General features: G+C 43.2%; 5 protein-coding genes across 5 annotated transcripts; 1 reads left to right on the top strand and 4 right to left on the bottom strand.

Moving 5' to 3' along the window:
* Positions 1-1,257: 1,257 nt before the first annotated feature.
* Positions 1,258-9,291, bottom strand: LOC6587664 (protein kinase C and casein kinase II substrate protein 3). The gene is made up of 10 exons (XM_002013666.2): positions 9,225-9,291; positions 6,036-6,142; positions 5,391-5,500; positions 2,908-3,245; positions 2,609-2,835; positions 2,422-2,542; positions 2,244-2,357; positions 1,923-2,167; positions 1,618-1,775; positions 1,258-1,522 (listed from the first exon to the last, which is right to left on the bottom strand). Exons 1-10 carry the CDS (start codon positions 9,282-9,284, stop codon positions 1,410-1,412), a joined length of 1,593 nt encoding a protein of 530 aa, XP_002013702.2. The 5' UTR covers positions 9,285-9,291; the 3' UTR covers positions 1,258-1,409.
* Positions 9,292-9,329: 38 nt separating this feature from the next.
* On the bottom strand, positions 9,330-10,623 carry LOC6588045 (zinc finger HIT domain-containing protein 2). The gene is made up of 2 exons (XM_002013665.2): positions 10,584-10,623; positions 9,330-10,528 (listed from the first exon to the last, which is right to left on the bottom strand). The coding sequence occupies exons 1-2, from the start codon at positions 10,610-10,612 to the stop codon at positions 9,376-9,378; spliced, it is 1,182 nt and encodes a 393-aa protein (XP_002013701.1). The 5' UTR covers positions 10,613-10,623; the 3' UTR covers positions 9,330-9,375.
* Positions 10,624-10,971: 348 nt separating this feature from the next.
* On the top strand, positions 10,972-12,113 carry LOC6587656 (40S ribosomal protein S20). The gene is made up of 4 exons (XM_002013664.2): positions 10,972-11,054; positions 11,198-11,353; positions 11,597-11,686; positions 11,934-12,113. Exons 1-4 carry the CDS (start codon positions 11,052-11,054, stop codon positions 12,045-12,047), a joined length of 363 nt encoding a protein of 120 aa, XP_002013700.1. The 5' UTR covers positions 10,972-11,051; the 3' UTR covers positions 12,048-12,113.
* On the bottom strand, positions 12,104-12,959 carry LOC6588028 (calmodulin-like protein 4). Its single transcript, XM_002013663.2, has 4 exons — positions 12,912-12,959; positions 12,749-12,779; positions 12,622-12,686; positions 12,104-12,569 (listed from the first exon to the last, which is right to left on the bottom strand). The coding sequence occupies exons 1-4, from the start codon at positions 12,912-12,914 to the stop codon at positions 12,219-12,221; spliced, it is 450 nt and encodes a 149-aa protein (XP_002013699.1). The 5' UTR covers positions 12,915-12,959; the 3' UTR covers positions 12,104-12,218.
* A 391-nt stretch (positions 12,960-13,350) lies between these two features.
* Positions 13,351-18,853, bottom strand: LOC6587693 (adenylosuccinate synthetase). The gene is made up of 5 exons (XM_002013662.2): positions 18,636-18,853; positions 16,624-16,726; positions 14,758-15,037; positions 14,331-14,691; positions 13,351-14,262 (listed from the first exon to the last, which is right to left on the bottom strand). The coding sequence occupies exons 1-5, from the start codon at positions 18,807-18,809 to the stop codon at positions 13,834-13,836; spliced, it is 1,347 nt and encodes a 448-aa protein (XP_002013698.1). The 5' UTR covers positions 18,810-18,853; the 3' UTR covers positions 13,351-13,833.
* Between the last annotated feature and the right edge of the window lie 2,073 nt (positions 18,854-20,926).

Genomic DNA, 20,926 nt, shown 5'->3' with positions numbered 1-20,926 from the left:
TATGTCAAGGAAATCATACATACATATATTATATATACTAAATCTCTGGTTCTGTTTATCATAAGGCGTTCCGGAGTCAAAGCATGTTCTATGCAATACATAAATAATAAATAAAATATTGTGGGAAAAGAAAAAAATATTAGTTTAAGGCAAAAGCAGAAGATTAATGCGAGTAACTCGATGATACGTTTAATGAAATCATTATGAGAAAAATATTATTGTAATGATGTCATTAGAAGTCTCTGCATTTCTTGGACATACCAAAGAATTACTTACTTTAAGAATAATACAATATATAGCTGACATGTCAATAACCTTTAAATAGTTCCCCTCAATAAATTAAACCTTTATTCATAGAATATCCTAAGGTAAGAACGAATTAATGATACTCTTAATAAATTTGAGAACCTTTGTTTTGAGAGCTGTTGACCATTCGTTGAGCTTTGTCTTCGTAGTGCCAGATGCTAAGGTTGAAAGAAGATGATATACCCGTACGTCCGTCCGCTCACACAGATCATCTTTGCTATTTTTTTATGACAGTTCAATTAACATGAGTATATAATACTTAAATCTTTTCCGACAGAAGAGAACGGAATGAAAATTACGAGTGAATAATTGACACCTTTTCCCTAACTAGACACAGAGCCAGCGGATATCTTGTTTTGTTTGTTTTATTTCAATAATTTAAGTCATTTAAAAATGTACATGTACAATAATATACGTATACACAATAATCCATAATGTACGTATGTATACACAAAAACTTCATAAATAATAAAATGTTCAAGAAACGCATTACAAATGCTATGCATGTACAATATCGAAATCTGGCAGGGCGGTCGCTCCGCTCGCTCGCGGCCGCACGACCACTAAAAGGTAAACGAACGGCCCAGCAAGTGGGTAAAAGTGCGACCACATCCTGACCAAAAAAATACATACATAATTTCACTTTCAGTTTGCATAAACTACATAATACATTTAGTTTGTAATGTCATTTTCATATGTTTGACGCTTACACTTATTGTTCAGATGACCGACGATTTTAGCTAAGTTTTTCTGCTCTTATCGCATTGCTACGGTTGGTGAGTTAATTGGTAGGTTGGTTGGTTTTTTGATTGGTAGGATAGCCATTGCTTGTAAGAAGATTCAATGCCTAATGCTCGTACCTTAAATGCCACACTATACGAGTAAGTGTGAGCCTGATTGCTCGTAACAAATTCTAATACATATGCTTGATAATATTTTCATCAACGACTGTTTTACTGTATAAGCATTATTCCGTAATGCGTCTCTAACCTCGGTTTATTTCTATATATATATATATATATACGTAAGTATATGAATTCATATATCTGTTTAACGACTTCGGCTGCTGCTGCTGCTGCCCATCTGCTGCCAGAGTTCTCCGCTTACGCGGAACAGAGTTCCACATAGTTGGCCGGATATAAGCCAACGCGCCCATTCATGCGTCCCTTACACCAGCCCTGCTCGTCCTCATCTTCGAGCTTTTCAAAAACATCACCTGCCATATGGAAAGACAGAAAGAGAGAGAGAGGGTGAGAGAGGTAACCAGATTAGAGACGAACCAGATCTGGTCAGATGGAAGGCTTCACGCACCTTGTTTGAATGTGAGCTCATCACTTTCAGCCCCCTCGTAATCGTACAGCGCTTTGACTGGCACGCCCGGCTCACCGTTGTCGACCAGCACGTTGTCGGCCTCATCCCACTCCTCCTCCTCGTCGAATGGATTGGAATCGACTTTGCCGTTGCCATTGCTGCACGAGTTTGTATGAGATGTACGAGAGTACACGAATTGAAATCAATTAGTTCAATGAAAATGAGCGCTTCAACGCGACTTGTGTCTGTGGGACCGGCTGCAGGGTGTATCGTAATTCAAAACAATACAAAATGTTTCAACTTACGTTACGCTCGGATTGCGATTCGGTGCTACCGCTACCGCTCCCGCTCCCGCTGACGCCGCTGTTACCGTTGCTGTCGCTGCCGCTGCCGCTGTCGTCGAGCCGGCGGTTGCCGCCGCTGACGTTCTGGTTTCGGTTGTTGTGGCAGAAGATGGCGTTGCCGCTTGTTCGCTCTTGCCGCTCGCTCTGCTGCTTGCGCTGCCTCCGGCGCTGTTGCTCTTCTTGAGACTATTTGTGGAGTGGTATTCCTGTGATGTAAGGGGCGGAGAACAAACCACCGATTAATGAATGAACGAATGAATGAACTTCCTAGGTTTGGCTCACGTGGATGCCCTCCTCGGCGACAGGTCGCTGATTAATGAGCGTTATGGGTGCTGCCGGCAGTGCCTCTTTTGATTTGTTGCCCTTGGCAATGTCGCGGAACTCCTCCGTGTATTCCTAAAAATCCAGACAATAAGCCAATTAAACAACGCCTTCGGAGAGCGCAGGGCACACAGCTTACCACAAAGATTGGCCAGTTCATGGCCATGTTAATACCATGATTGTTTGACCACCACTTCAGATCCTTCTGCTGGTCCGCATTGTTGATCGTATGATAGAATTCGTCATAGATTTGGGGCAGGCTGCAAACAAAAGGAGTTACAATTAGGCCACGCACAAACGGAGCGCAGAGAGATGTCGCAACGAACCTTTGCACTTTGGTGAGATCCAGACTCGAGTGCACATTGAACAGTATGTCCTTGAAGAACTGCAGCCGCGTCTTCTCCATGGTTTGGCACTTTTCATACACAGATGTCATGTCCTCAATGTAAACCGAATTGTATTTGGTGATTTCGGAAATGGCTTGCTCGTACTTCTCGCGGCACTTTTGCACTTGATCTTTGGTCTTTTGCACGCGATCGTGCATTTTCTTCACCTGCAACAAATGGCAAAAGCACATTAGCACCATTATCATTGGAATTAGCATATTCCAAGGACTATTTTTTACCTGATCGGGAGAGAGCGAACTGTCGGCATTGGCATTGCGCTCTTGGTTCGTTGCGCTGCGCTCTGTCTTGCAGGCCGAGTGATAGTCGGCCTTGGCCTTCTCGACCTTGGCCAGCAGCTTGGCCCACGGTTTCTGGGCCTTCTTGAACATATCCTCCATATCCTTGCGCTCCTTGATCTGCATGAGCGTGTGATGGTAGTTCTCCTTCTGCCACGTCTTGATCGAGCTGTTGACATCGTTGCACAGGCTGTCCTTGATCTTCATGTGCACATCGCAGACGCGCTCAGACTCCGTCAGCACGCCCTTCCAGGCCGCCTCGGTGGTGCCGTATTCCGGCCCTGCAACCAATCAAGCGTACATATCTCTTACACAAACTGATCCCCAATTATTTATAGATTATACAGTTGTCGCCTGCAGTTGACGTCATCCTCTCAGGCGCCCCTACGGTGTTTCGAACACGAACCATTACGATGGGGAGCACTTCTACGTTTTATCTAATCACTGAACGAAACCCAAGCCATTCGCGAGTCGAGGAGCGTGCTCTAGAGAATATCGGATTGTATGAGTCGTGCGATCGTCAGCATGTGTGTGGTGTGTATCTGTGTGTGCCTGAGTGGGTCTAAAAAATACCTCACATTTTTGGCATTTTTTATTGGGCGCTAACAAAGAGCGCAAACTGTAATCAAAATTTATACGATGCTCGTCTCATAATTGGAAATGCACGAAACTCGTTTGACTAACGACAGACTATTCTCAATCGGATGCCCTCATGCCATCAGCCCCACTACCCCACCTCTACACACACACAGAGATATATAGAAATTGAGACGCTTAGCACAGAAATAACTCGTTCTATTTTCCCCGTCGCATTGATTTTTGAAACCATTTCAAGCGACGCTTTGGTGCCGGCTTGGTCTAGTCTGGATGGGCACTAGCTGGAGCTTCTGCCTCTGCCTCTGCCTCTTTGCCTCTCTGCATCCGTTGCCTCTGACTCTGGCTAGACGCGAAACTAGGCAAATTCCGCTCGTATACGTGGGGACAGCATAAGAGTAGGCAGTTTGGAAGTGCCCGGGACGGGAGTAGGCGGCGCGAAGGTGGAAGAAGTAGCCGCTTTTGCAATTGGCTTTTGCTGGTTACTGTGAAAGTGGACAGCAACAGCTACAGCAACAGAAACAGCCGCCAGCAATGAGGCAAAGCGGTTCGTTACCAACTTTGCAAACGCTGTACTCGATTTCATTTCGCGAAGAAGCGCGCACACAGAGCGCACACTGTGCTGGAAATCCATCAAAAATGGCTTGAGAGACCCCAATTTATGGGTTCAGAAATTGTTTTGGGAATAGCAAAAGACCTTTGAAACTACAAACGAGTACAGATATGAAGGGAATAGATCAACAAGCTGTAATGTATGTGCTCTGCTCCGTCATAAATCCCTAAAAGTTTATTAGATCAGCTTTTTGAATTTGGTAGAGGTCGAAAAACAGCAACAAAAAAAAAACCTCTTATCAGCGAAATTAGAGTCGGTCATCAATGTTCCGCATCATGCACACGCTATGAATGTTGCTTTTCTAGGGCATTCTCTTTTGCAGCATTCGCTTGTGCGTCTCGAATCGATCATCAATAAGTGGCGTCATGTGGGTGCAAGGACATGCCTTGCCTTCTCAAAGGAACCTCATTAGTGAGTGGAATAAATTTCAAATAATATTAAATATCAAATGTTTAAAATACTATTAGAAACCTCAATGAAAAATAGGTTAATCCAAAAACTATTTAGGGATAAATCATGAAATAAGATAACTATAAAGTTATAGGATAGTAAAATGGTCAGCTACCGAATTGTGGTAATTGTAATCCGAGTAAAATTCTTTCTATATTGAAAATTTTAAGTAAAAAATAAAAATCCAGGTTCTAAAGTCAAGTCTTTATAGCATAAATGCACCCCCCATCAAGATCATGAATAACATATTTCCTTAAAGCGTTTCTGCAATTTGATGCCACTGTGCGATGCCTCAGGCGCTGCTTCCATCAGCGTCTCAGTCGATGGTAGTGGACAAAAAAAAACGAGGTAACAACAACAAAAAGCCCATTAATAGCTTAAGCCACTTATCGCACAACGGCAACAACAATGCTCAGAATGATGTACAGAATGTGGCAAATAGGAACAGAGACAGCCAATGGGCCAGGAGACAGGGGCAGAGGCAGAGGCAAGAGTCAGCTGTGGGAAGACAACATGACGCAGTCGTCAACGCCGGCAGCGGGTCACTTGCGCGCTCCACTGGGCCCCCACCGCCTACCAGGGCGTGAATGAATGTGTAAGACAAACAGTATGGCTACACAGCGTGCGAGAGACGAAGATGAATGTCTCATTCCATAGTAACAGCTACAGAACACCCACACGACACCAATACACTCCATCTTTACTCCATTCCACTCCACTCCACTTCATCGCAGTTCCAATCCCACCTGATCTGACTGCGTTTGCTTACCTTTCTCAATGAAGTCACCCCATTTCTTTGACCAGGTGCGCAAGCTTTTTGCATATCCCTTTTCGATGTCGGCTCGCTCCTGAATCAGTTGCTGTAGGTCATTGCAGAGTCTGCGCAAGAGAGGGAAAGAGAACAGAAATAAATAATAAAGCAGGAAGTCTTACTACGGAGTGCCGAAGCTTAAATACCCTGGAAGATCTTTAAAGCTTTCTTCTTCTATACAAAACAACATAGTTTTTCACAAAGAGATCGTTTCAATGATATAATGTTACATGGGAAGGAATATTATTAAATGTGCGTTGTAGATAAATGCATAAAAGGGACAGACAGACCTAGAATAAAAGTAGTCTCCGATGCCAGTGCTACAGTTAGGTTAAGTTTTAAACTAATATTATATAAAATAAACAAAAATATATATAGTTTATGCTGTCACTGATTCTTCCTTCTTTGCGGTACAAACATCTAAACAAACTGATAATACCCTGCACATGGGGTATAATGGGTACAACAATGAAAACTGGTTTCACTTGATTTCTGCTGGCAATGACCCAACACCACTGTTGTGGTACAACCGTTGACAGAGCATCATTGGGGTGGGGAGGGCAGGGGAGGACAGGGAACGGTGGTACCCTATTCGGAACTCACTTGTAGCCATCCTCAATGCGCTTGGTGGTGCGTTTGTAGTTGCCGGGCTCCCAGAAGGAATCGCTTCCAGCCTGCAAGAGCTGATCATCGCTGTGGTGGGACATTTCCTGTGGATTCGAGGGTTGGAGGATGTCATTAAATTAGAAATTAATCAAAGGAATCAATCAACAAGTGACACACGCGAGGCGGGCAGAACGATATATTCATAAATTATTTGAGTTGCGTAAATAGAAGTAATCTCTCTGCCTCCCTCTCTCTCTCTCTTAGACCGTAAAACAACCATGTTCTTTGTTTATAAGAAAAACTTGTAGGTTTATCTCAGGGCAACAAATTGCTTTATGCCGCGATTGTTTGTTAAACAATCTCGTATGTACATATGTATATATGGTAGGAAGATTGTTTAGTATATTAATTGTTTGGTTAACAGTTCTAGTCTGGGAATCTGCATGTACATACATAAGTGTTAGGTGAATTTGAGATCATACAAACACATATAATCGGTTTATGTTTATTCTCAAAAGAAATTCGCTTAGAAAGTCCAATTACTACCGTAAAATGCAGAGAGTGCCAAAAACTAGCACTCGTAAGCACTTAATTCACTAAATTCGAGGCCAAATGGTTGTCGAAATTGCAAACAAGACATTTGTTGTGCGTAAACAAGAACACGAAAGTGACCATTGGCAACGTGCTGGAATGCGATCGGTAGATCTAGCCCACCTAAAACCCAAATCGGAATCAGCCTTGAGGGTGATTACCGTTGAATTTTTAGTCTTGTGCGTAGTGCGGGCACACTAAAAGAACGTTTTTTTATGGATCAGATATTTCTTGAACGCATTCCTTTTCAATGGTTTTTTTTTCTAGCGACCCCGTTGATAAGAAAACATTTACTTTTGTGAGTCACTGATAGTGCTCCACTTTACGTAATCCATTCTCATTGCGTATAGACTAGAACATCGATAGCGTCTCAGTCGAAAATAGTCGAAATTAGGGAAATTCCTTATCTTATCAGGGATCAATGGGGAGGAGTTTGTATGTCCGTCCGCCCATCAGCTGTTTGTAAACAAATGCAGCAAATGCTTCACACACAAACACACACACGCACACAAATTGTTAACGTAGCTGTTATGTTATCATCAGATAATGACCAGCATGGATAATGTGGGGGGGCATTGTGCATCTTTGAATAGGAAATTTTATCGTTCATTCACACACACACACACACTACACTGATGACACGTCTGACATGTCTTTGATTTTGGGCGTCATCCATCGCCAAGCCACATATTTGTTGTCATTGCCATCCGTCGCTTCGCGATCCGATCGGTATTGCTTACGGTGATTGTTTTATAGTATTTCCATCAGGTTTTTCAGGTGATTCGCTTGCGCGGTTATAAATTTAGCTGCATGCAGTCATAACTACTACTTATTTAGCATTGGTTTGGCGAGGTATTTGGGATTTGCTGCTGCAGCGGCACCGCTGGAGTAGTAGAAATTTCCAACGGAAAGTATACGAAACAGGTTGACGCATACTTCGCATATTTGTGGAGATAGATAAGCAGCACAGCACAGCACACACAAACACACACACAGCGAGATAAGCGAAACTCGTTTATCTTAAAGATTGAACTTCTCGTTGGGTGTTTTTTTTTCTTTTTAGGCCTATTAACAGTAAATATATGCATTTCTATCCAGGCACCTTACATAAGGCCACGCCGAGGGAGAGAGAGAGGTTGAGGGAGAGAGATCTCATCTGTGCGCACAGCAAATTGCTTCCTTTTTTGCTTTAATTATTAACAAGCGAAGCGTACGAAGAACACTTGCTGGCCGATGGGATTTTGTTGTTGCCAGACTCACACCTATGCACACACCACCATAGCGCACACACACACATCCACGGGCACACGCATTGAAATTCCGCTACACCCAAAGCAAACCGTACGCGTTTACATGAGTGTTCCAAGTCCGTTCTGTCGCTCTTGTTTTTCCCTATTGTGTGCGCATCGCAATTAATTAAGCACACGGGACAGGGGTTGGCACAAGATGCCTGCCCTGTTTTAGACCTACCAAATAACAAAATAGCGTAAAAAGCACTAGTTCGAGTCGCCAACTAAAAAAACTATGTGCGGTAGACAGTGTGACCGCGGTTTTAACCATCGTCCGGCCCTCGCGAATATACCGAAATATACCGTCATATTTGCAAAATATACCGAAAATATACTGATGAAAACCCGAACTTAGCCCACTTAAGCACCCTCTATTTAAATAGTTCAACTACTTGATGTAAATTCCGGAAAATATTAACGATTGTAAATTCTTCTAGATTCATCTCTGCTCTGAACTTAAAAAAAAAACCACTATATCTTTCACCCAACCTGCGCTAACATTATTAAATTTGGCTTATAATAGGTTAATCGTTCTCCGTCAAGGATTGGAAACCGTATTGTTAAATTTTGATGTTCCGTCGAATATTATTAGCTATATAGAACATTTAGCCATGCCCACATAGTTTTATAAGATTGATGAATCATTTTTCTAATTAACTGGCTTAGTCTTAACACTTGCTTTTATTGAATTTTGCGTAAAAAAAGGTTATAGCGAAATAGGTCAAACAAAAAAAAGGTTCTAGCGAAAATGGGCAAACAAAAGAAACGAGGAGGATAGTCGGTTATATTGCTATATTTTGATATTCCGTGGAATATTACTAGCTAGCCCTCAGCCCTTAGCACATAATTTTATCTTGTCTTGTGACACTGATTATGGTTGTATTCCACTACACTACAAGTGAAGACCAATGAGCACCGTTGATTCATATACAGCAAATTATATCTGCGAATAAATTTATAGATGATCCTAGACCTCATTCGATAACAATTCCATACTATAGGTATACCTCGCTCTCACTGTAATAATGTTTTTACTACTGCCAGTAAGTTACTGGTTTGGTCTCACGGTCTTCAAATCAAGTGTAGGGGATTACGAACTTCACTAGTTCCGCGATCCCAAATCCGCACTAAAATTTAAAATACAAAGAATTGCTAAATGTTGCTATAAGAACTTTACCCTGAATTGTGCATAACAACAATCGTGTATAGTTAGTTTTCTATAGTTCCGTTTGGCAAAACCAAATGTTTTCCCTTCTGATTTAAAAAAATAAATAAAAAATCGTTGGTTGGACTTTCAGAAACTTACAATCATGAACATTAGGGAGCTCACCATACCCTGGACGCAAAGGGAAATGAGACGGTCCATTTTACGAAGGAACACAAATTTAGCCAGACAAAAAAATAAACAAAATTTGTGATACGAATGTGTTTGTGTATTTTGAATATTGACGGAGATTTCAGAGGACCTCTTCCCTTTTGACATACGACAAGAGAAACTCGATTTTCTTTGCCAACTGCGAAACTTTGCTTCTAGTCAGCTCTACGCTGCCGCTGGCCAGGGCAAACAGTTTCTGGAACCCGGCCTCTTGCGAAGCCTTCCGACTGATTAGTGCTTTACTTTGCTGGAGCAGGCGGAGGATGTCGCTCAGGGCGGCCAATTTGTGGTCCCGCGTGGCCATGAGCTGACGGGCATCCAGCTTCAACTGCTCCCGGCTCTCTACGAAAAAGTTTGTGCCCACTCCGGCACTGCCCACTGCCGCAGCGCCTGCCGGCCCATTGCCCGTGGTGATGGCCTCCATTTCCACAGAGATGATGGCGTCTTCAGCGTCCTCAAAGTTGGTGCCGTACTTGAGGGTTGCGCTGAGATTCACTAGATGGGCGACAGCCTCGCTGGCATTCGTTCGATGCTCGCCGGCGTAGAAGCGGGCCACGCACGCATACGCGCTCAATATGTTCCACAGGTTGTAGTGCAGGCAGGGCGAGGGCGTCTTCTGGCAAATATCCGAGAACTTTGGTATATTCTCATGGATTTCGGGGGTGGAGTCGTCTGTTTTTTTGGCTTCTCCTGGTGCAGGAATTTCAACAATCTTGGAGTTCTTCGCCTTGCCCCACCAGGGCTTGTAGTCCGGCATGAGCTTCATGATGTCACCGCTGGCAATCAGCTTCTGGAACTCGCCTTGTTCTTCCTCTGTTAGGCGGCTCCAAACCTCATCGGCGTCGTTGATGTCGATGCCCTTCAGGCGCGCAGCGATGTCTTCTTCCAGTTCCTCTTCAAAGGCTTGTTCTGGGTAATCACCAAGCTCTTCCTCATCACCATCTTCTCGTCCCTCCTCATTATCTGAACCCAGCGGATTGTCCAGTCCATCGGCGTCGAAATCTTTGGGATTGAAACCAGCGTCCGATTCCCGCATACGCTTCAGTATGTCGTAGATCTTTCTCATTTCCTCCTGGCTTTCCGGAGCCGTGGTCGCACCGGCCAGCTCGTCCTGTATGCAGGATTTGTAGAACTCCTCGGAACATTTCAGATGTGCCTGCGACTTGTAGCACGACACACTGCAGTACAGCGCATTGCACTTGGGGCAGCTGTACTTGAAAGGCACTGCGTGGCAGCTGGAGGGGAAGATTAATATAAATAATAATCCTTTAAAGCGGTTTCGCTACTTACAAATGACACTTTTCCTCGGCCTCCGTCATATTCAAATATCGAAATCAAAAATGCACAGTGTAAACAAAACAATGCGGCCGCAAAACAGCTGATTTGTGGCCTTTTTAGTTTTTGTAAAAACGCGCTTATCGCATAAAAATATCGATAAGAACCGGTGCATCCATAAGATACAGAAAATTAGCGGGAATATCTAATCTTAGGAAGTGTAAAAACAGGAAAATAGTGTAATTTACTCATAAAAACAGTTCCGTTGATATTCTATCCACATCCACCTGGAACTCCAACCATTTTCGCAGGTCGAAAATATATCTCCTCAAAATATCAGAACAAAACATATATCGATATATTGGCAGATCCCAATGAAAATCTCTAACTCCCCCCCTTCCGTTTTCGACCAGCAAGTTGCCTGGTTCAGCGCTGCTCAAAATAAAAAGATTTGAATATCTCGACCAGAGAAATTGCTAAATAATGGTAAATATGCATCCCCCAGCGTGTCAACCGTGGTTCCAAGTAGTTTGGAGCTACGGAAAGGGAAAACTATATGAAATAAACCGACGCACGTGCTGCGAGATTCAACATAACCTCACTCTAACAAATGTATTCCACATCGACAGGCTGCTGCACCCAAGGACATTGAGAAGCCCCATGGCGGCGATTCTGCTTCAGTGCACCGCATCCGCATCACCCTGACCTCCAGGAATGTGCGTTCTCTGGAGAATGTGTGCCGTGACTTGATCAACGGTGCCAAGAACCAGAATCTGCGTGTCAAGGTGAGTCGGAGCCCCGATCTGGGCCCACAGCACAATATGTGCTTTCGAGTCCGCATTTACCTGGAGGCTTTGTGTTCCGCCAGACGCTTAGCCTAGTCTTTAATAAATGCCATAGAAAAATGCTTGAATCGGACATTATTCCCACATTGACTGCCAACAGTGCGGGAATATTATATGGTTCAAGCGATAATTGACTAAAATCCTATAGAAGCGTGTGCTAATGACGTACTTTTTCTGTTCCAGGGCCCCGTACGCATGCCAACCAAGGTCCTGCGCATCACCACCCGTAAGACTCCTTGCGGTGAGGGTTCCAAGACTTGGGATCGTTTCCAGGTGAGATCCTTATTTAACATTTATTACCACTTGAATGGGCAGATCTGATATCGTGGTTCGGTATTTAACCTGCCGTTGTACAGTATCATATGCGGTCTGCCCAGACTAAACGTGTTCTCATAGTCCTCTTTGCTGATTCTCCTCACAATTTGGCTCTCCGAATTCGACAATCCCTTCAGCTGAAAGACTTATTCAGCAAAACTGCGACATATCAGTAATTTGAATCTCTATTTTCGTCCCCTTTCAGATGAGAATCCACAAGCGCATCATCGACTTGCATTCCCCGTCTGAGATCGTCAAGAAGATCACGTCGATCAACATCGAGCCCGGCGTAGAGGTTGAGGTTACCATTGCCAACTAAGAACGGCTGATGTCCTTTTTCTACAAGTGAAAAAGTTTTCAAATAAAACCGAAAACTTTTCTTAAATTGTCCTTGTGTGAACTTTATTGGAAGTGGTTTTTGTGCGAATTTCGTAGGGAAATGCATGTGTACTGGAATGTTTTCTAAGGCTCCGCAAATGGGTTGACGGTCTTAATAGTAGTCTGGCACCGGGGCGCAAGCAATCTTGACAAAGTCTGCGTACCGCACGCTGCTATTGCTGTTGACATTAGCCTCACGGAAGATATTATCAACCTCGCGCATAGAGAGGCCCTCGCCCCAGTTTTGCAGCAGGTTGCGCAGCTGCCGGGCAGATATGGTCCCCTTGTTCTGTGCATCGGCTGCCTTGAAGGCGGCGATGACCTCGTCCGGCAGACTCTCCACCTTTGAGTGCTGATGCATAATGTCTAGAAAATCGGCGAAGCTCATTTTTCCATTCTTCTGCTTCAGGTATGAAACCAGTTCTTGGATCGTCGGCGACAGACCGAGCGAGCGCATGATTACCTAGAACAAGGTATTGTGGTTAATATGAGTGCCGTGCATGAATAACACTTACAGTTAGTTCGTCCAGATTGTTGATTTGGCCCGAACGGGCGAACAGATAAAAGCACTCGCGGAACTCTGCATTAGAGATAAGAAATGTTTTCAGAATGAAATCATCAATGCGTCGTAGCAATAATTACCATCTATATCCTGCTCTTTGAAGTAACGCGCCTATAGAGAATTTACATGGATAGAAAGTTGCATAAAAAGAAATGGTTAATGGGGGCAGCCAAGTGGAAAGTGCAGCAGTCGTAGAAAGCGATTCTCCCACTTTTTCGGACTTTTTAGGGAACCACGACTTACCATATTTAAAGTATTTTTACTACACTAACAAATTGAACAAACTAACAATAAATAAGGTAAACACAATGGACGGAAAACGCAAATAAATAAAAAAAATAAAACGAAATCAAACAGGTAGTAGAGTAAAAGTGTGACCACAATGTATACTGGAAATATGTCGAGTTTTTGGGTGTGGAAGCACTAATCTGCTACTCTTTTTCTCTTTTGCAGCACTACAAACTCGATAAGCGATAGACTTCGATGTTAAAGCGCGGAAATTTAAAGATGTTCGTTTGACTGCAAAAGACAATCTTTGGAAAAATAGCAAATATGAATGTGTTGTCGTCATAAAAAATATTGCGAATTACTTAGTTTAAAATCAATCGTCTCAACATTTATTTTTAAAATTTGATATTAAGTAAATCCACACTCAAGCAAACACGCTAAAGAAACACCAAAAGATTTCAATTAAAATGTATTTTGTTGCGACACAATTACACAAGTCAGAGCACACGATTTGTTGTATTTAAATATTAAAACAACATCATATAGTTATTGTACAATTAAAATATTTGCCTCCCCTTCCTTCCTCGCATACAAAATCTGAAACTGCACCTGATGATCTTAAAAACTAAGTACGTCGTCTCCTCATCAAACAAGAATTTATAGTAAGTTATGCGTGGCACGAGCCGCTCAAAATGAAATTTGTGAACATCAAAAACTATGAAATAAATCTTAAAAAAGCAATAGGCTAATAATTTGTGTCGAAATATTGTAAGATAGTCGAAATATAAGTTGCATTTGTGGTGGTTATTTCTGTGGTTAGATAGTAGTTAAAGGCCATTTTCGCTACATTGCGCGTATCTGGCTAATGGGCATTAAAGCGCTTCCGTCTCATCATATACCGTATTCATAAGTACGTCGTCGCTTCATCTTGCTAGCACTAGTGCACGTTAATAATGGACTCGCGGCCCTTGCCAACGCCCACCCAGCGCACGGGCACGCTCAGCTCTTTCTCCAGGAAGCGAACGTAGTGTTGTGCGTTCTCCGGCAGCTCCTTGAAGTTGCGTATGTGCTCCGTGGACGTTTGCCAGCCGGGTAGTACCGCGTACTCCACCTCGATGTTGCCCAGCTCGGCAATGGTGCCCGGGAAGTGATCCAGTTTGTCACCATTGGCTTTCTTATAGCTCACAGCCACCTTGATCTCCGGCAGCGTATCCAGGATATCCAGCTTGGTAAGGCAAATGCACGTGTAGCCGTTCACCAGCGAGGTGTACCTCAGCAGCGGTATGTCCAGCCATCCACAACGGCGCTTTCGCTTCGTGGTCACGCCAACTTCAAAGCCGCGCGTCTGCAGCAGGTCGCCAATTTCCTAAAAATATCAAAGGATTCTCATTGGTAAGCAACCTGAATCCCTTTCCTTTTTGACGTTTCACTCACATTCAACTGCTCGGAGGGGAAGGGGCCGTCTCCCACTCGCGTCGTGTAGGCCTTGACCACGCCAATGACTTCGCCAATGGTCTGAGGAGGCAGGCCCAGACCGGTAAGGACGCCGCCAATGCTGCAGTTGCTGCTGGTCACATAGGGATACGTGCCAAAGTCAATGTCCAGCATGGCCGCGTTGGCGCCCTCAACCAGGATGGTCTTGCCGTTGCGCAGGGCGGTGTGTAAGAAGCAAATCGTGTCCTTGACATAGGGACGCACCTTCTCAGCGTAGTCCCTGTAGCGGGTCAATTCCGCCTCGACGTCGACATTTATCGATGGGAACAGCCGCAGATGTGTGGCCACAATCAACTTGAACCTGAATACAAATTTCAATAAGTTACAATCCAGCATATGGGGCGGGATGACGATTGGGGCCACTCACTTGTCGCTGAACGCATTAAAGTCGCCCAGAAGCTCGCCCACACGGATTCCGTTGCGGGTGGCCTTGCTCGAGTAGGCCGGACCGATGCCCTTCTTGGTGGTGCCCAGGGACTTTCCGCCCTTCTCAGCCTCCTGCATGCCATCCACATGCTGGTGGAAATCAAACACCAAATGCGCCCGATCCGAGATGATCAGCCGGTGCTCCAAGTGCTGCAGACCCTTGGCCTCGTTCTTCAGCACCTCATCGAACAGCGAGGGCAGGTGAATGACAACACCATTGCCTGAAAGTGCACAAAAAAAAAAATTACGTCAGGCCTTTGAGAATATCTGGGGGATCCCCCCAACTGCTGCAACTGAACATTTGATGGGTAATAAATGAAGCAGGCTATTGCGCGTCTGGCAGTCATGTGACTAATGCCATTGCAGTGCAGTACGACTTACATAAAGGCACTAAAGCTGGCCCCCATTCTCTCAGGTTCAGCTTGATCTCGTTTCTTAACTAATAAGCATGTTCTCGGAACTTATTTCCTGCATTTTAATACAATTTGTGTAAAATTTCTCAGAAAACAGCAATCCAATGCTCCATAGAACCCCTAAAACAAGTTGAGTCTCTTATCTAGTAAGTCCTTACACGAGCTGTTACGTTATCGACTGGTTTTTATACTAGGTACATCCAGTTTTTATAGGATACATATGGTCACTAATTTCTCGGAATTGTGGCGATAAGGTGTAACTTGCACAAGTTCGCTGTGGATCTTGCACGTCTGCTACCAAAACGGAATGCAGGCGGAATCAGGTGGTTTGAATCTTTATGAGAATCCCCCATATATCTTTCACATTCCGACAGACAATTTCATAACAGGCTGACGTATTGCGAAGCCCGTCGAAACGATTCGGGCACGCGAGCTGAGCGGGTTCTGTTCCACAAATTGGGCATGGAATAAGTTTGGAAATTAAAAATAATAAGCTAATTGCCTGATTAGAATAATTTGTTCCTCTCTCCCCCCCCCCCCTTTGCGGTTGATTGTGTGGGTGGGTGGTTGTGTTTGTGTGTGTGTCGTAAACGATATCTTAACAGCACCGCAAACACACACACACACTCGCGGAATTTCAATGGGGGGGGGGCTTTGTTCTGTTCTGTTTTGATTATCTCATAAATTAGTCTTGTGACAAGCGATGAGAATGCACAATTTGTTGTTGCTGCTGCTGAGTAAACAATGTCACAACCTACAACATCGATTAAACTTTGCAGAGCAGAAGGGCAGCCAGGATAAAAGTAACCAGGAGAGAGTGGTACACTCGTGAATAAGTTGACTATGACGACCTTGGTGACGTCATTGGCAGGCAGCACCAGGCACAGAGCGTAATCAACTTTTCCGCTCAACTTTGATTTAATTATTTGAATTTTCCCACCGTCCGGCCCGGCCCGGCCCATTCACGAAAATAGAAAACCTTTTATTTTCATGGGCGAGCGATATCAAAGTCGAAAACAGACCCCTCTGACTGACCCGCAAGCCAATGTCAATGATGCACTATATCTTGCCAGAAATTCCTCCATATACACGGGTATATGGTATACATTCAATTTCGCGAAAACAAAATAAACGAAAAGAGGCAGAGTATATATGTATGTATGTATACATTTGTAGGGACAGTGGAATCTCTCTCGGCATCGACCACTGTACGATTAATATGGTTACAATTTCATTAAATTTAAAATAAGAAAATCAAATGTAAAAGGAAAGAAATCGTTGGCTTACTTTCAATTGAAACCCCTTCTTGACAGACATTTATCTTGCTTGGCCTTAGGCCTTAACTTGCATTTCTTGACTCGATGATCCACGGTATCATTGCTCTCAAAACTTACCAATCACCGAGATGCACTTCTCGTTCACGACGCCGCTCGGCAGTAGATGGAAATCGAACTCGGTGCCATTGGCCACCACAGTGTGCCCAGCATTATTGCCGCCCTGTGCGAATGAAAGATGAAAAGAAAAACATTTCAGAAAATCTGCCAAATGATATAATATATGTATAAATATCCCCCATCCATGTCCATACACACATACATATATCGAAATATATGTAGAAACATTGTATAAATGTTGATATACAAAATTAGCAAAATTGTTTGTTTTGTTTTCGCTTGTGTTACGGCAGAGAAAAACAAAACCCGTGCGAAATGAAAAATAAATAAAATATTTTTTTTTGTGTCAATTGAATAACAGCCGTCCCGTGTTTTTCGAGCACATTTTTGGGGCCATCAGTGCCCACGTGCCCCACACAGTGTCGCATGAAATCGAAAACGTTCCACACACACACACACACATACACAGAACGCATACAAATACCTATAACTATTATAAAGAATTTCAGAGATACGCTAACACCCCAGGTTGACGGCAGAAAGAAATTTTATTTGTTTTTCTCTTTCCTTTTGGCAACTGTACAAAATTTGCTTGACTTTTGCTAATCTAACATTATATACTATACAGTAAAGAACATAGAAAATGAAAAATGTGTGTCTGTATATAATGGTGATTAGGCAGAGAAAGAGAAGAGTGAATAGTCTGGAACCTTCACAAATCATTGCGAAAAAACAAAAACAAGACAATCAAAAAAATGTTTACGCCGTACCACGGACAGACCATACAATTCGTACAACTTTTGTATTCCTGAGCCATGATAAGATACGAGGAAATGCCGAGCCGCGATTATAGTCCCAGATCCGGACCCCGTCCGTGGCCTTTCACTGCGCAATATGCGTAATAGGAATCGCCGAGAGGCGTGTCAGTCGTGTGACTCAGTCCACAGAATTATCAGTTATATAACAAAGCTGCTCTGATAAGAGCTGCTTCAGCTCTGCGGTGTTGCTAGGAGATGCATCGACATACCCAAAGAGGAGAAGGGGGACGGTACTCCGACTCCGGCTCCATTTCATATCGTTCATTGAACTAAAGTAGTTCTGGGCACAGGCCCAAGCGCATATCAACAAGTTGTCATTGGGACATAGACCATCCGGCACGCAATGCTCAGTTCGAACGAAAAAAGCGGAGAGGATTACCGTAACCCAGGGATTGCGGGAATCTGCATTGACATGACTGCATGTGCCCCCGTGGGGGCTTTTCTCTCAACGGGGCATGGCATGGCATGGGTGAATGATGTTGGTGGTTATGTAAACCTGGCTGGTGGTTCTGGGTTCTGCTGAGCAAGAACAGATGTGATGTGGATGTGGGAACAGCACAGCGGAAAGGAATTAAATTAACGTCAGTCGAGGGCGAGAGAGCGTGAGAGAGCACAAGTGACGAATTTTGGTTGGCAGACTCGCTGACGGAATACACACAAACACACATACACATGTACATGTGGTATATGTAAGCGATTCGAACCGGGGAATAGGAATGAAAACGGGCAAGATATATAGAATAAAGAAGGTAAGGCTGTTCCAGATACTGTACAGAAAAATGGAGACTATTATCATATTCTCCAACTGTTTTGAGAAGCATTACACCATATGCAGATGCATATGACACAACGCCGATTCCTCACCTTCTATAGAATATACTCTTGGACCCGGAACGGGCACACACATGCGCCGCGCCGAACCACACACAAACACTTGAGCAAGCACAGACGCCGACACATACACAGCCACATGGCGGGCGCAGAATTGATAAATACAAATGAGAAAGCATGCGGCGGCGATAATAGTTGGAAAAAAGACCATCTACTTGTGAAATACTCAGATGATGCTGAGGCGACAATGGCAGCCGGGTGAGCGGCATTGGATGTCCTTCAGACAAGGATGTCATGGGATTATGGCCGCGTTATCAGTCGCTCTACTTTACCCCCCAGAGATTGATTGGCCTGGTTACTCACCTGACACCTGCACACGATGTCCACTTCGGAGGCCAGCATGTCCACCACCTTGCCCTTGCCCTCGTCACCCCACTGGGCGCCCAGGACAACGTCCACTTTCGACTTGTACATATTCGTCCGTCCTTGGTGCAGTTGCTCGTAGAGATTGCCGTTGATGGCGTTTGTTGTTGACATTGCGACGGCTCAAGCACGGAAAACGGCGACAAGAACGAACACGTTGTGACCGCGGTAGTGATGTGATGCTCGAGCAGCGATGTTATTTTGCCGATGTTTGCCGATGTTTACCGATGTTTTTGCTGCTACCACTAACCATACAGTTTAATTTTACAGCACACAGCGACTATAGTATAAACTTGTAGTTTATTTACAAGATATTTACAAAAGCATTTACAAAAGGTACTTTTTTATATTTTAGTTTGATCCACAATGAAATGTAAAGGACTGCTATGAAAGCTCAAGTTTAATTTTTCCTATGTTAAATATTTGTAAGATTTTTTTTTTATAACAATAACGCTATGAAAGCACCAGTAAACAGCTAAAATAACATAAAATATTCGTTTTATATTCAAATAGGAAAGTTTGAAACATCGGTCATACCTCGATGCATCGGATGTTTTGATTTTGACTATAGTCGTTCATATTGTTCAATTTATAGATTCCGTTGAATAATTCTGGCTAACTAAAACCCCCAGCCCTGCCCACATAATTTTATCCGATTAATGAATCAATTTTCTACCTTACTGGCTTATTTTAAACACTTGCTTTTATTGGATCTTGTCTGAAAAAGGTTTTAGCGAAATAGGTCAAACAAAAAAAGTTTTAGCGAAAGAGGATAGTCGTTCATATTGTTCAATTTTGATATTTCCTTGAATAATTCTGGCCAACTAAAATCCTTAATTCTGCCCACATAATTTTAGGCCGCTGATGAATAAATTGTCTTCAAGATTGGCTAATTTTTAGTCCTTGTTTTTCTATAACAAGGTTTGTTCCAGTCCCACCTGAGCGACAGTTGGCCCAGGGCTGAGGGCAACACGCCATCTATCGGGATTCCAGGAAGACTTGATGGTGAATTGTGACATCGGGGGGGCTGGGATCCGCTACAGGATTAGCTATTATTTTAGCGTGAAAATTATCAAAAAGCGGGGACTGAGTTATAGAAATCATAGATCGTGGACGCAAGGGTAAAGCCGACTCAGAACCGCCGATTTGTGTAGTTAAACCCAAAATTTGAATGTGAGTACAAAAAAAAGAATGCGGGCCACTCAAATAGGGTTTTAACGCAGTATATTTAGCCGGCCCGAAATACAGCCACCGGAAACGTGCCAGAAGGTTAAATATACATCTTTTCATCTTGATAATACTCCTATACTATTTTAGTATCGGTTATATTGTAATTAATAATACTTAAAAAACTTAACACACGAGGGTACAATTTGTGACTACCGTGTTGAAAGCCGCTATCAATACGATATAACAAAAATATTTTGATATGAATTATAACATGTATTCGGAAGCTGTTGAATGAGGAGCAGATGGTAGAATACTTACCATTGATTTCAGATGGTACTTTATTTCTCCCGCTTTGGTCTCATGGATGTGAGACGAGCGGTTTAAATATTTTATGGTTGTTTTTGACCCGCCAAAATCAAATTTAACTCTAGAAAATGTTTCAAATAATTAAAAAATTGGCCAAATATTCATCTTGGCAAAGAAAGTTTGCGTGTTTTTTCTCGACCTACTGTTGCTATTGCATCCGCGCTGGCGTTGGTTGCTGCTGCTGTGATCTTGTTTTAACTTTTTTCATTTTATTGACTGCATTTCCACTCAGGTTGATGTGAGATGGCAGAAGGCATCTGCAGTGACTGTTACTGTTTAATTATATCAATATCCACAGGTCTTCTGCACATTTTATTTACATGCAACAGCGTCAACAGGCATGGTAAAATATTGACATCAGAGTTAAAATGAACCAACAATTTGTCTCGATTTGACGCAGCTCTGCCTCCCAAAAAACCAACGACCAGAAAAAAATTAAGTGCCACAAAATTTAAAAAAGCGCTCAGTGGCGAGCAGTGTGACCGCAGATTTATTTATGAAATATACCTTTCAAACCCGTAGAAATATACCGCAGTATAGTCTCCTTTTTACATTACACAAAACACGTAATGTACAAGTTCCGGAACGGTACGTTACATGTAGTTAATTTTGAAATTATTAAATTCCGGTAAGTTCCAATAACCGCACAAAATACCTATCGATAAATGGTTAAAATTATATCTACCCAGCTACTG

Source organism: Drosophila persimilis, unplaced genomic scaffold (assembly GCF_003286085.1).
Source record: "Drosophila persimilis strain 14011-0111.01,24,50 unplaced genomic scaffold, DperRS2 tig00000000-arrow-pilon, whole genome shotgun sequence".
NCBI lineage: Eukaryota > Metazoa > Arthropoda > Insecta > Diptera > Drosophilidae > Drosophila > Drosophila persimilis.
Note: the sequence above shows the minus strand (reverse complement) of the source record. Positions and strands in the feature narration are given on the sequence as shown.